Below are 15,695 nucleotides of genomic sequence, written 5' to 3' on the forward strand. Positions count from 1 at the left end.
TCAGAATCATAGCCAGAACATTTGTTCTCTTCGCTGCCATTTACAAGAAGATCTAGCTAGAAAACAGTGTTTTAATTACTCTTAAAACCATCAGGATCCTGAGTCAGCATAACATTTAGAACATTCTCTTATAGTGCTCATGAGCAAAGAAACAGAAGGCTAAAGAACTAGGTACTTGAATAGATCTCTCTAGTACTGATTAATCATTTTCCCAGGCTGGAACAGCGCGGTCCATCACCATCTGTGCATGTAGCCCTTCAGCCCCCTCCTTCAGTCCACACCACAGACTGCAGCAAAGCAGAAATCTCACCCAGCAAAGAACGCACATCTAAGCCTTTCTTCCCCCCCATTCTCTTCTCACACTCCAATGGGAAAAGTCTTGTACCATGAAAGTGATACGACTCCACTTTAAGAAACCAGCAGAACTCTTTCCTTAACCTGATGGACAGACAGGCAACTCGGAGTGATTTTTTGGGAGCAGCGGCCATCTGCATGCCAGTCGAGTGACCCCAGTGGGCTTCCAGTTCTGTCAAGGGATTTGATGGGCTTCCCATAGACTGCTTTGGCCAAAGCACAGTGGCACTTTTTTTTTTTTTTTGATTAAAAACGTTCCCCATGAGAAAGCTTTTGATCTGTTCCAATACATACTTCCTTCTTACTGTAATCCAGTAAATTGGACAAAGTTTGTGTTTTGTTGCATTAAATAAAGAATGCTTAATACGTCAAATCCTTTTTTGTCCACATCCATTCATTATCTTTTTATCCCTTTATTTTGTAACTAAGAGAACCAAGATGTTTCACAACATTTACCTCTTACGAAATCACACCAGTCCTACTTAGGGGACATGAGTCCAAATTTTAACTGTTTCTATCATGCTCAATTTTGCAAATACGAAGTCCCCAGGAAATTAACAAAAATGACTCTGGTGCCTCCCAGAATTCTAAAGCCAATTTTACCACATAAGGAGATGAAACTGAACCATAACACTTAATTTCCCTTATTCTCCTCATGTAAACTACTTCTGTGGACAGTAAGCGTTCATAAAAAATATTGCTGATATGTATTTAATGTTGCATCCACAAGCATTTAAGCAGTGCATAATACATTTCTAAATCAGGTCATTCCTGACTCAGTAAGAAATTCGGGGCTACATCCTTAAATAACTCTTATATCATTCACCCAACACCAGAGCAGAAACTCAAGGCATAATCTCACTAGCTTAAAAATGCTTCCTTACTCTAGTGCAGCTTCCAATATTTCATAACAACAGAAACTGACAAGCACTTCAAAATCAAAATAAAGGTATTCTCTGAAAGTGGGCAGGCTGGGCAGCTCTGAATCTCTAGCATTACAATTCTCAGAACTGGTTTGCCAGATCAGTTTTTTCCCCTCAGCTTAGCACTGTAGTTCAGTTCACTCCTGTCAAGTGTTATGTATTATGGTACCTTAGAGTTCCACAAATATTCTCAACAGCTGGAGCAGTAGCTATAACAACTACAATATTTCACGTGTGGTTTTGAAATATCACTTCAGAGTACTTACCTCTCCTTCAAAGATCACATTTTGTTTGCCTCGTTACCTATCTTTATGATTACACATGTCAGCCACATGCTCACAGTATTCAATTGTGTTAGGTGAGAAATGAACTAAGCTATTGTTCTGTCAAATAATGATAGTTTTCCCCTTGTACAGGTAAGGGTCTCAAAAAGCCAAGCCTGAATTTCACAGTTACTTTCTTTTCTTACGTATGAAGGACAAATGCTTAGCCAAATCAGCCAGTCCTCTTTTATAGCACTAACAGATAAGATTAACTCCCTTCTGCAGCAAAGTGGACTTCAGATGATGCTGAACAGAATATTCTCAAATACAGTGAAAAACATGGCTTTCAAACACTGCTGTTCTTGACCTCAAGGCATGATGCTCTGACTAACCTCCAGAGGAAAAAAACCATATAGGAATACTTATCTTAAATGTATTAAGCATATAAAACACATGGGAGACAACTGCATTGCACTACATGTTGCTTCCAAGTGAAGTTGAACAGAATTTACCCGTTTACAAAGCTGTTACCATTCCATCAAACACATCCTGCTTAACTTGTGTAGACATCTGCTACCAGCATCCGCACCTCTAATGCCATTAGAATGTACTCATTTATAGAACACAACTGATTTATGTCAACACAAATGTTTGATCAAGAGTACACCATGCCTAAATCACACTGAGTCAGATCTAAGCGTGCCTTCTCAACAGCAGCCTTCAACTGTAATGTTTTCAAGCTTTTTCTGAACACGGTATGGGATTTACCCTTCAAAACACTCACTAAGAAGATCAGAGCAGACATCTGGATCACCACCTTAAAAGCTTTGTTAGGCTGAATGCCAGCACCTGAAGATGTGAAGCTGAGTGACTCACTAATAAAAAGAAGTTCTTATTTAGGAAAATATCCATAGCCACTGTATGAGATTCAGAGCCCCTGAGTTCTCTGCTCTTTCGGTGATGAAAAAGCCCACCCAAACCCAAAACCTAGGTGCATCAGAAGTTTAAAGCTACAAAACAGATTATTTAAATGTTTCTAACAGGCCAGGCCCTGAGCCCACTTGTCATAACATTCTGTCTTGAACAATCCAACTCGAAATACTTCAAAGATAACAGAAAGATCATACCATGGAAAGCTTAGAAATCACATCCTTCTCTAAATTGGTTGTGACAGATCCTAAAAATGAGTGCACCCATATCAAAGTAGTATATATACTACCATATGCTGTTAAAGCTTTGGTTGATTGGTTTACTTAAATGACACTTGAAGCCACACATCTGAGTATGATGAAATGAAACGGAAACATTTCTGGTTATTTTCAGACGTGATTTTCATTCCATTTCACCAAACACTTGCCTACTACATCGTGGGCTGAAAGAAATACTTATATTGCCTTTGCAATATAAGACTGTGTCAATAAAATTGAAGTGGATTAAGTTATTCTCTTTGAATTCAACTACTTTGAGTTTATCCAACACAGCTCGATTTGCATGGTAGGTTAACCCCAGCAGGCAGCCAAGCGCTACCTAGCTGCCTGCTTGCTCATTCCAGGTAAGAAGGGGGAAGAGAACTAGAATAGAAGTGAGAAAACTCACAGGTCAATATGAAGACAGTTGTTTTTTCTTTCAGTGAAGAGAAAAAAGAAGAAAAATTGAAAACCACACCAAAACATTCCTCTCAAGCAATGCAGAAGCAGCTCCATTGCAACTAAAGCCAGTGCAATCTGCTACTGTACCTCTGCTCATGCTGCTTCACCAACCAGATTCAAAGAGGCATTCTTCTGTCTTCCTGAGATACAAAGGACTGACTTACTCCTGGGCAGTGGTAAAGTCTTATTTTATAATAAAATCTTGGTTGCATTTTTGCATTTATGTCCAAAAGAAGTCTTTCATGGCTTAATTACTTCCCAATAAGAACAAGTAATTTAATGTCTCATTTGATTCTGCCTTTCAGTAATAGGAGAGGCAGGCCAAATGCACTCCCTGATGATCCAGATATTTTTAAAAATATTATCAGTAATTTTCAGTTGAAAGTCAATGATTCATTCTACCAGTTTGTTCATATGACGCATAAAATCCCAAAGCATTTACATGCATTCAGAAAGCATTCACCAGCATAGGCTGCATAAACTGCTTTTGGAGCATTTGATAAGACATGGGAATTTGTAATTGTTTTTGATTAGAAGAACCTAATCATGTTAAACCAGGTGTGTAATTAAAAGCCAAAAACTAGTTTATTCAGCTGCCTAAATATCCGCTCTATGAATTATCCTTATACTTGACAGGTGAAACTGGTAGGACAGCTTGAATGCCTACAGAAATCCAACACTTATTTGTCTGCAAGCTTGAGGCACAAACACACATCATTACCTGCAGAAAGTAAGGTGCAAATCTTTACTCAAAATAAACGTTATATTTGTAAATCTGGTATTCAATGCATTCAAATGAATCCAGTTGTGAATGCATGGTAAATTATTTTTACCTTACCAAAATTGTTAGCATAAATTATCTGATTCTCCTAGTCTTCATGACTGTAGAGAAGACTATCTATGATTGCTCGTCTAATTAAAAGGCCGATGTTCTAATTAATGAAGGAGTGACAAGAGTGAGAAACCTGAATTAAGAGTTGTCATCTTGTACAGCATCCACAATCCTGCTTAATTTCTGTAAGACTTAGAAGTACAAATCTCGTGAACTTTCTAGTATGTATATACTTGTGACCCTTTTATGATACGTACCAAGACAACAGTGAAATGATCTTTTCTGGTCCAAATTTATGCTGACTTTTTACACTAATAATCTCTAATTGCTGTTATGCAACTCCACACAATCTTCTACAACACAGAAGAAAAGGAAACTCTTTTGAACAAATTAATATAGTTTAGAAGCTGCCATTGGCAGTTTTCAGATCTCAGTTTGGTAAGATGTACATGCTGACCTGATTCTACTGACAATGTGCAGACAGCTGCATTACTTGATGGCTACTTTCTGAAAGCAGGAGGAGCGTCTGCAACCCCATTTTGCCCCCTAGTTTCACTGTCTCTACTCAGACCATTACAGGCAGAAATGAAATTCCAAAGAACTGAACACAACTTGCTCATGCTCCCAGAAGAAGAGCGGACACTGAATGAAAGACCACCTCTAAACTCAGAGCCCAGCAGCAGAGACTCCTTACGGTCCTTGTAACTTCCACCAAGGAGGTCAGATAGCATGAGGCAAACATTTCTTCTGGAAGCCAGCAGTGTGCAGACTGCAGCAGGCATCAAACAGATTAAGAGCAAGAACCATCATCACCTGATACATTTCAACAATTCATTATTTCTCACACCTACACACCAATTCTGCTAACTTTCCACACTCCAGCACACCATCATTCAGGACTGCACAACCGATTTCAGACTGCCCTCTCACACTACTAGTATTTAGCTGGAAGAGATTTCCTTCGGTAATCAAGATCAGTCAAAGCACCTCAGTTACAGATAGCCCTAACCATGTTCCCTTCTCTCCTACTAGAATTCAGAACGCTGACAGAAACCTAATACTATCCTCACTGCAATTATGATGAGTTTGAGCCATTTGTTGTTGTACAAGGTCTTGTATTAAACAGCTTCTCTGAGCAAATTTTACCTCCTCCAGTATGAAGTGCAAAAGCTAGAGATCCTGCGTGCAGCAACCAAGTCCAACACTAACTACAATTATTCACACAACGTACAAGCATGCCAGTGGAATTCCTTGCCACAAGACAAATTTCCAGTACCTGCAGCACAGGTTTAATGGAGACTGGTTTAGCAAACAGAGAACACTTCAACTAAAGATTTCTGCACGACAAACAGTTTGTACTCAGAAGAACACTCCGTGAGAATTACACATGCCTGCTCTGTTCTTGTACTCTTCCATGGGCATCCATTTGTGACCACTGATGGAAGAAACAGGGCTCACCTTAAGTCTGACGCATTACAGATGTTCTTACAGCTCTTACATATTGCATAAAGATATTCAAAAAAGACACGTTTTGCTAGACTGAAAGAACTACTAGGAAGTGACCAGCAGCAACTTGAGCAAAATGAAGTGTACAACTACGTCGTAGTTCAATCCCAATTTTTTGCTTCAATAACCCCTTCTGCCCTAGACAGAGGTTTGAGATACTTGCCAAATGTATGTTTGCACAGCTCTTAATACTGACTACATGCCACAAGTCTGACCCCACAAGCTACAATAAACTCAAGAACGACAGTTCCTTTCTCCAGTTTTGCTACTGTCCTGAATATTGCAGTAGATCCTTTGTGACCCTTCACAGAAACACGTTCCAATCATCCCATCAAGGTGACAGCTCTTCTAGACAACTGGGAGACTCCAGAGGCTCCAGTGCGCAGTGTTTATCCCATTCAAGGTCGCGGAGCACATTCCTGCAAGTCACAACTGATGTGTCACTGGAATCCTGTCTGAAGTCTTACTAATGTCTTAAGTTCTACAGAAACCACGCAATCTCTTCAGTGAAATTCCTAAGCAGTTGCAACTGTGGGTTGTCAGCTTTTACAGAGAAAGGCAAGCGACACAACAGCTCTAACAGACGGGAACTGGGATTTTTTCTTATCCAAAGCCTATCAGCTTAAAACCTAAAACAAGCTTAATTTCATTTTCCTTAAATTCTCTCATACACAGTTGGGATAAGTCCCATCATTTTTTTTCCCGCAAAAGAACTGATGATGTCAGGCAGACTCTTACCATCTTATGTTCTTATTACTTCAGAATTCTCTCTCTGGCCTAGAAAGCAAACAAACAAAAAAAACTCCACACAAACTTATCTTGGTCACACTTCCGCAGAACACTTCTCCAAAAGATATTTAAGATGCAAGTTCAACCATGCCACTGAAAGCAGAGGAAGCACGTGTATTTCTTTGAAGGACTTCCACTCGGACATTTATCTCCCTGCATCACAGGGGATGAGCGCTTCCTTTCTCTAGAGAATCACAAACAATCCGGTGACTTTTCTGGGAGGTTGTTCAGAGAAGGAAACTTTGTCTCCTCCCAAGCTGATTATGCAGGAAAACAATCTTATTTCTGACACTTGCACACGCGTTGCTCCCCCTCCAGCAAACCAACCCAGCTACTTGTTTTTGCTTTCATAAACGTTCTCTTCTAATTCTGCTGTGCTGTCAGCCGAAACAAGATGCTGACTTCAACTGCCAATTAATCAGCATAAGTAGGCTCCACCACTTACTGGTTAAGTTTTCAGTGAAGCAACTCCAAGCCTCTTCCTGCATTAGGATAACAGTTCTATCAAACGCTCTGCTTTACCATGACACATACAAAGAAACTTCACTTCAGCTACACAAACTACTTACACTGGTCACCATGGTCTTGTTTCTTTGTACTCCGTCAATTTCCTCATTGTATTTCTAGTTGGAGCCAAGCAAAACAGATGTATTTGCTTGATCCTACACACAAACAGTACTACTAATAAACACAAATGTACAAACATCTTCAGTATCGAGGCAGTTGCTAGTCAGAAATGTAAGCAGCTCCCCTCCACCATTTCCTGCATTTCTCGCAGCTCTAAACAAATAACAGAAGCCTGCTGTTGTTTTAAAATATAAGCAAAGATAAATATGAAGGTTGGCTCCTCATTACAGACTTAATCACAGTCAGTTTTTATAAAGTCAGTTTAAGAAGTGTCATTGTGTTCCTCGGTATAAGAAAACAAAGCCTCTCTTGTATCTGACAAGCTCTCTCAAGAGTGGCTTCCCAGTTCTACAGTTAGATATGTGATTGGTAGTAGAGATTGTAGGATCAATAAATATTGAAAACAGAGCAACTACATTAAGAGTTGTCATACAACAAATTCCTAACATCCTCAATAATATAAGTTTGTTTCAAATTTCATAGACATAAAGTTCAACTTCAGGACCAATAACCTCAACACTCAGAATCCTTATAAGCACCTATTTCCAGTTCTAAAACAGAGAATTCACTATGTCTACTAAATACACCTTCAATTTAGTAATTTATGTAGATGCAAGCAGAGTGCAAAACTGAATTAAGAAGCCACTCTTTCTCTGGTTAGCAGATACTGCAAATTAATGATTCAGACCTGTGCATATATTTCTAATTGCTTATTTTTCAATCAAAAATGAGTCGCTCCAAGCAGCCCAGGAGCTGACTTCCATCTTGCTATACAGCATATGAAGTAGGGTGAAACCTCTGCACCAGACACCTGGCAGGAAACAATCTGGCCTGAACTCTGTCCACCACCAAAGAGGACCTCCCCAGACTGCTCCCAAGAGACAAAGCTTGGTTACATTTCTCAGGTCTAGCCTCCTTTTGTTGACAGTGCCCTACAAGTACCTGCTGAATCTTGTCAACCTGAGCTTCCAGTCAATGAATCCTCACGTGCATCTCATTCCTCTCTGCATCTGCATGCACCTGTCTGTTGCTTTACATAAGCACAGCTGCTGACACACACCAGATAGGAGACTACGAAGACGTGCATCTTCCCTTTACCGCTTGCCTGCCTCCTGTTCTTTTGTTGGTACTGGTGTGTGGTGGTGCGTGTAGGGGGGAAGTTGTTTGTTTGCTTTTAAATTCTGCAACAACATGAGACTACAAATTTTCATGAAACTCTATGCTCAGTGCCCCACATCTGGCAAGCTGGAAACAACTCTGGGAATGCAAATGGTGCTTAGATTCGAGTAGAGAGCAGGAGACAGGAACGAGGGCCTCTCCCTGATTAAATATCCAACTTAAACCTCACTTGCCTCCCATAACCAGAAAAAGCCCTTAGATTCAGTGCTGGAAAAAGTCGTCGTTTCCAAGCATTACTGCTAAGTTCTGGTCACAATTCCCTCAAACAAAAGCACATCTTCAAGCTAGAAAGTTAATTCATAGCTAAGACATTGTCATAGACAAGCTGGTATTCTTGAATTTGATCACTTAACTAGAGCAATTAAGTCTGTAAGCTCCAAATGAGCATGGCCAATACTGCCAAATCACTACATTCATCAAAAACCTCAAAGCTTAGGGATTAAAGTGAGAGGAGTCTGGGGAAGAAGAGTCTCACATGCTTCAGAGCATACCATGCTAATCTGTTACTGTTACTTAAAACTTTAAAGATGCATTGGTTTAAGACAGCTCATTGTACTTTGATTAGAGTGGGCTAGCAACACACATAAAGCATTCTCAGATGAGGCAAGATACTTCTGTACTGGCCTAAATAACTGCTTGTCACTGAATTTCAGTATGAGCTATCTGATGCCTCTTATTGCTCAACTGTAATCAGATTCACATATTCAGACAGTGACTGAACTTGTTTGTGCAAACAGGACGCCTAAAAGAAAGGCCAATGATATTCTCTGGCCATCCTACTTGTAGTCTAACTCAAACTTGGTGAAATGCACATTTATAAAAAAACAGAAAAAATAACAGATGCCAACAAGATTGCTGCAGTGTATTACATAACTATAGATTCTTCTTCATACAAAATGATTGCTTTAAAAGCAAAATAGTTCAGACTTGCTAAAAGCCTTAAAATACTCCTCCAATAAAAGGATTGAGGAGGAAGTTAAAAAAGAGGAGGAGGAAAGGAGCAGAAGAATACTGCATGCGAGGAGAAAAAATGAGTAGAAACATTCTATACGGCTTAGAGAAGAGAACATGCAGGAAGAAGAAATGCACAGAACAATGCAGGAAATGATATACTTATGGACAGGGTTTGAGGCTTTAACAGCCAGACAGACTGGGACACAACACAGAAAGAAGAAACCAGGGTCCCTTCTAAGTCCACTATCTTCTCTCCAAATTTCAAATATAGGTAGCACTAGGTGCCTAGCCAAAGCTCACACACACAACAAAATAATCTTGTTTAACACTATACATCTTCACTGTGCAAAAAAGTGGCTGTAGTTTATATTAAACCCCTCTCTCTCCAGGTTAAAAAAACCTAGAAACTACTTTCACACTTAAGCAATATCCCGCATTATTAAGCTATCATTTAAAAAAAAAAAGTAAGTCTTCTGATTTCTGTTGCTTTGTGGGAGGGAAGAAGAGAAAGTAGCAGGGGAGGGACAGGACATGCCTCCCAGTGTCATTTGTGTTTTCACCTCTTTGCTGGCAATGAATTTCCATGTGCCGTCACAGGTCAGTGATAGCCAATTTCTGGCTGCTATGAAAAGCACTGGTTTCACATAGACACTGGCTGTGCAATCATCTCAATTTCCACTTCTACTGGGACCACAGCTTCCCTTGTAAGTGGAAGGACTTGCAAAAAAGGGCTTAGAAACTGCTGACAGTCACGTATCACTGTTTGCTGGTCAGTGTATTGTTCAAAAGCACATACTGAGACTGTTCTGTAGGTATCGTGCTTGTGAAACCATCATGCCTTTAAAAGCACAGTTAGATAGCCTGCAAAAAGTCAACTCTTTTCCTGCAACCACAGGAATCACTGCAACACTGCCAAAAGTGATAAACAGCAATTCTGGAGCAGTTTGCGGGTAACACTAACACAGCAATGCTTGCAGGCTCCTGTTAACTGCAGTAGTGTCCACCCCAATGTCAGTTCTCTACACAGCACCTGATAGACTCGGGCTCCCGTCATAAAGCACTCATCACAGTGAGCTGGGAGGGAAAAGACAACAAAAGCCAACAAGCATTTTGCACAGCCCTCCTTAACTGCAAGAGGTTGCTTCTAGCATTCAAGCATTCACAGTTGCTAGCAACTTTGACTATACGGAAAACACTAACTTCCCCAAACTTGTCCTTTTAAACCAATAAGTAATTTTGCATATTACAAGAAACAGAGCTTCCTGACCTCCCCTATCTGTTGAAAAATGGTAGAATACTATTTATTTAAGAGAGCTGTTTTTAGGCAAATACTTGAGTTGCTTCAACTCTTATAGAACTCCTGAAAGTGTTGTCCACTACTGCAACACAGCACACATCTTCGTATTAACAGTGTAGAAAATATCCAACACATCAAACAACCAAGTTCTGCAAAGCACAAATACAGCTGTCTTTTCAGGTCCTAAATTAAGTTTTGCATGAAGAAGAACACAGGAAATACTGAGGTTCTAAGAACGCTGAAAGAAACTGACTTACCACAGTCCTTTGCTTGTTGGGCAGGAAGACTCTAACAATAGGCTTCTGTGGAGACTTAGGGTTATTCCGCGACATATCAGTAGGATTTTGATAAACTGAAAGGGATGAAGGTGCTACAGAGAGGCTAGAGGAGGAAGATGATGCAACTGTGTCTGTTGAAGCTGAACTGGAGACAGAGAAATCAGTTCCATTTCCCATGGATTCCAATAACTGCTGTTCTCTCTGCTGTAGAGCATCTAGTTTGCTGGTGTACTCTTCATAGGCCTGCGAAGGAAGAAGGGCTATTTTAATGATGCAGTAGCCTCAGGTGAAAACAGAAGTGTAAACTGTGAACAAGCAAAACAAAAAACATTCTGAACTCATATTTCCTATGAATATGAACAAAATTGTCTGGTCAAGAACAGGAAGCAAACAATTAATGGCTTTCAATTCATGTTAAAACCTTCTGAACTAATTTTAATCCATGAAACAGGTAAGTGGATAAAAGAAATCACAGATCATAGTTTTAAAGCACCTGCACTGTACAGTCTAATTTAGAACTGCTTTAAAGAACAGCAATCTTTAACAAGTGCTGTCAGCTAAAGCTAAATGCACCGTTCTGTTGGAATGTAATACATTTAACACAATAATTAAGAGAAGCAAAAGCCTGCTTTTTGCCATCAGTATCTGACAACTTACCTCACTCACTGCTCACCATTCACCACTGACACTACATTATTTTTCTTTTTATTTTATTTATTTATTTATTTGTTGACCAGAGTATAAAAACATGTTTCAATTAGAAAACAACTAAACTTGCCCCACGACAAAGTTGTACAAAAACACGCCAAAGTGATCCTTGCTTTTTCTTAACTATATGCGATTAGTTTGTCTTTTCACAAGTAAAGGCTATGCAAATCCATATCAATTGAAAAAGTTCAGCACCATTCGTCCATGAAGTTTTAAACAAATATGCCATGAACACAGATCTGTAAGAGTAGATATTTTCATTTAAAGATGGCTTCCATCAACTTTCTTTGTAACAAGACCATTTCCATCTGTATCCAGAACCATTAGCAGGGCAGCTCCAAAGGTAATGCCTCCGAGTTTATGACCTTTGCCAACAGCGTCAGAAGCAGAGGTTGGTGGGATGGCAGGAGAGGCTGAACCTTCCCATCAGCTGCCATTACACGTTGTTGCTGTGTGACAGATGGCAGATGAAGGGCAAACTGTCACAACAGCATCTGACATAAAAGAATCCATGAAGCAAAGGTGCGCCAATGAATTTCTCTGTGCAGAAAAAATGGTGCCCACTGACATTCATCAACACTTGCTGAACATTTCTGGAGACCAAACAGGGGATACGAGCACAGTGAGGCAGTGCAAGCGCATTTCAGTACTGACAGTGACAGCGGGTCACCTCCACTGGTGCAGAATTATTTTTATAAGCATGCAGCTCTTGCTCATCATTGACAAAAATGCATTGCTAAAGGTGGTGATCACGCTGAAAAATAGCATTTTGTAGCTGCAAATTTGCTCTATCAAACAGTGTTATTGTGCTCTTTGTATCTGTTGTAGTTTCCATGAGAACATACAGGAGGAACTACCATCAGTGACCTACATATCTTCAAAATTCTGAATCTGAAAACATGCATCGGTTAGGAAACTTTTGTTTCAAATTCTGAATCTGAAAACATGCATCGGTTAGGAAACTTTTGTTTCATGTTGTATAAACATTTTGGTGCTAACCAAGGATGTTATATAGACAATAAGAAACAAAGATGCCACAAATGTAGTATCTAAAGAGTAATGAAAGGAACTTCCTACTTAGACCTCCAGCAAGACTGAGATTTGTCAGGCCACATGTATCTGAGGGAAAAAAAGAATCACAGAATCATAGAATCACTAAGGTTGGAAAAGACCTAAAAGATCACCCAGTCCAACCGTTCACCTATTCCCAATAGCTCCCACTAAACCATGTCCCTCAACACAACATCCAGCCTTTCCTTGAACACCCCCAGGGTTGGTGACTCCACCACCTCCCTGGGCAGTCCATTCCAGTGCCTGACCACCCTTTCTGAAAAGTAATACTTCCTCATGTCCAGCCTGAATCTCCCCTGGCGTAGCTTGAAACCATTCCCCCTGGTCCTATCACTAATGACACGAGAGAAGAGGCCGACCCCCAGCTCACTACAACCTCCCTTCAGGAAGTTATAGAGAGCAATAAGGTCTCCCCTGAGCCTCCTCTTCTCCAGGCTGAACATTCCCAGCTCCTTCAGCCTCTCCTCATATGGCCTGTGCTCCAGACCCCTCACCAGCTTTGTTGCCCTCCTTTGAACATGTTCCAGGGCCTCAATATCTTTCTTGCAGTGAGGGGCCCAAAACTGGACACAGTACTCGAGGTGCAGCCTCACTAGTGCTGAATATAGGGGAACAATCACCTCTCTGCTCCTGCTTGCAACACTGTTTCTGATGCAAGCCAGGATGCCATTGGCCTTCTTGGCCACCTGGGCACACTGTCTGCTCATGTTCAGCTAAGCATCAATCAATACCCCCAGGTCCATTTCCTCTACGCAGTCCTCCAGCCACACCGCCCCAAGCCTGTAGCGTCGCCTGGGGTTGTTGTGGCCGAAGTGCAGGACCTGGCATTTGGCCTTGTTGAAACTCATCCCATTGGCTCCAGCCCAGCTCTCCAGCCTGTCCAGATCCCTCTGTAGGGCCTCGCTACCCCCAGGCAGATCCACACTTCCAGCCAATTTGGTGTCATCTGCGAATTTACTGAGGGTGCACTCGATGCCCTCATCGAGGTCATCAATAAAGATATTGAAGAGGACAGGCCCCAGCACCGACCCCTGCGGAACACCACTCACGACTGGTCGCCAGCTGGATTTGACTCCATTCACCACCACTCTCTGTGCCCGGCCCTCCAGCCAGCTCCTCACCCAGCCAAGAGTGTACCCATCCAAGCCTCTGGCTGCCAGCTTCTGCAGGAGAATGCTGTGGGAGACAGTGTCAAAGGCTTTGCTGAAGTCTAGGTAGACCACATCAACAGCCTTTCCTTCATCCACCAGATGGGTCACTAGATCATAGAAGGAGATGAGGTTGGTCAAACAGGACCTGCCCTTCATGAACCCATGCTGGCTAGGCCTGATCCCCTGGTCACCCTGCACATGCCGCAAAAGGGGTATTTACATCAGGGAAAGCTACATTTCTACTTAGTTGCTTTCCTCCAGTTCTCTGTGCAGAACTTGTTTCTAATTAAAGTCATAGAATTAAACTGACCAAAACATCTGCAGGAAAAAATGTATTATTTTTAAGAGGAAAAAATAACTATGCTTCTAGTTTCAGTGATGCTGCCACAAATACTGCATTTACTATGGATTTATTTCTCCAGGGGTGTACGTGCAGCTTTAACCAAACTCAGGTAGTTTATAGTAAACAAACAGTGATTGGCCTCTCTCTTTTGAAGAAGGTTTAATATCCCTCAGGATAGACTCACTCACAAAATTTGCATTATCATACCAATTGCATTAACAAAGAGAACAGTAATTTGACAGTGGGGACTAAGAAAGAAAAAGCTGCTTAAAGGGTAATGGTGAAGACCACAATTCTGAACCCTAAATGTTGCAGGAAAACTGAGAATTGCTTGCAATTCCTTTTAAGAACTGAAAGTGTCTAGGGTTTCATGAATAGACCACAAACTCTGTGACGTAAGGCCAAAACATTTTCATCCTACCATGAAAAGTAAATTTGAAAGTTACACGATTATAAATAATGGCATTTTTTGGCCATATAGTAACATAAGCACCTCACTCTTACTTCCAGGAACAGCTTTTCATGTAAATTCCAGTAAGAGTTCCATGTGTCAAGATCTGTTTTCAGTAAACAAAAATGAAGAGTCACAAACTACTGTCATTTCACCGATACTTTTCTAAATACTTACTTCCTTTTCTCATGAACATTGCAAAAGATTGTTTGAACTAACACATGCAACGTTACACCACTTCCGGATACTTGTGGGCTCCGTTCCTTCACAGAGTTCCACGCATCTTTCAAAATGCCCAATCCTACAATGTTGGTACCGGCAGCTCCATCTGTCACTAATGCAATTCAAAACTCAAATGATTTTTCTTAAATGCATAAACAATGAGCATAGAAAACTGGGAACTGTTGCTGGGTTTGGATTCTACACCATTGGACTTCACATGAAAAGCTTTTTTTTTTTCTTTTCTGTTCTTTAAATGGGGGTGAATTCTCCAAAATATTGTGTTGTAACCCAACGTCACAGCAGATCTAGCAACAGAACACCAAGAAAGCAGAAATCTACTATTAGCCTTCAAATATGTTTTTCTTTTCTTTAAAAAACAACTATTTTTACATAGAAGCTGCAATGGTTCATGTAGCAGAAACAGAATAGCTCCAATGAATCTCATTTTTAAAAATTAAGCACTTCAGTGAGACATCAGTACCAGCTGATGACAGAGAGAGCAGCACCAAGTCAAAACAGAATTGTCTGACTGACTTAAATTTAAGGAGTGTAAAAAAAAAGCAAAAATGATCTATGGCAAAGTATTTGAAAGCAGTTTGTGCCACACAGTTGGCCTACTGACATTACAGGCCATATTAGCTGACATACATCAAGTCTTCAAGTCAGGTAAGGTCCTATGGATTGACCCTGATGCTGATTTCTAACATCACTAGTTTCTGAAGCACAAATCTATTTAGTTAGTTTGTACTTTATCTACTATAGAAAAAAAGATTATGCAGAACATTCTCATAACTAATGGAATGAAGTATTTTACTGGCACTTCAGAAGTAAAGGTGCTATTTAGGCATTCCATTCAAGGCACAAAATTCTGAGTTCATCTTTGCTGTTGTGCTTGTTGCTGCCATTGGGATTCTGTTGGTTCACTCCAAAAAACAAAGTGTCTTTAATCATGTATATTATCCACAACAAACACGTTTGTGCACTGTATCATTAGAAGGCTCCCAATTTTGTGTCAATTTGCAGTATTTCTGTAAGTTACAGAAAAGATATATGCTAAAAGCTGAATACTAGATTTAAACTGGTGCACCATTTAAATTT

At 40.5% G+C, this 15,695-nt stretch overlaps 1 protein-coding gene across 5 annotated transcripts in view; it reads right to left on the minus strand.

Annotated features, from left to right (window-relative positions):
* Positions 1 to 15,695, minus strand: part of BRAF (B-Raf proto-oncogene, serine/threonine kinase) — an 83,725-nt gene that overhangs the window by 44,947 nt on the left and 23,083 nt on the right. For all 5 annotated transcript variants that reach the window (XM_048954354.1, XM_048954375.1, XM_048954393.1 and 2 more), the window contains exon 3: positions 10,631 to 10,894. In XM_048954354.1, the coding sequence (XP_048810311.1) occupies positions 10,631 to 10,894 (264 nt within the window). The remainder of the gene's footprint in view (positions 1 to 10,630; positions 10,895 to 15,695) is intronic.

The sequence above is a fragment of the Lagopus muta genome, chromosome 1 (genome assembly GCF_023343835.1).
Source record: "Lagopus muta isolate bLagMut1 chromosome 1, bLagMut1 primary, whole genome shotgun sequence".
In the NCBI taxonomy this organism is placed as follows: domain Eukaryota; kingdom Metazoa; phylum Chordata; class Aves; order Galliformes; family Phasianidae; genus Lagopus; species Lagopus muta.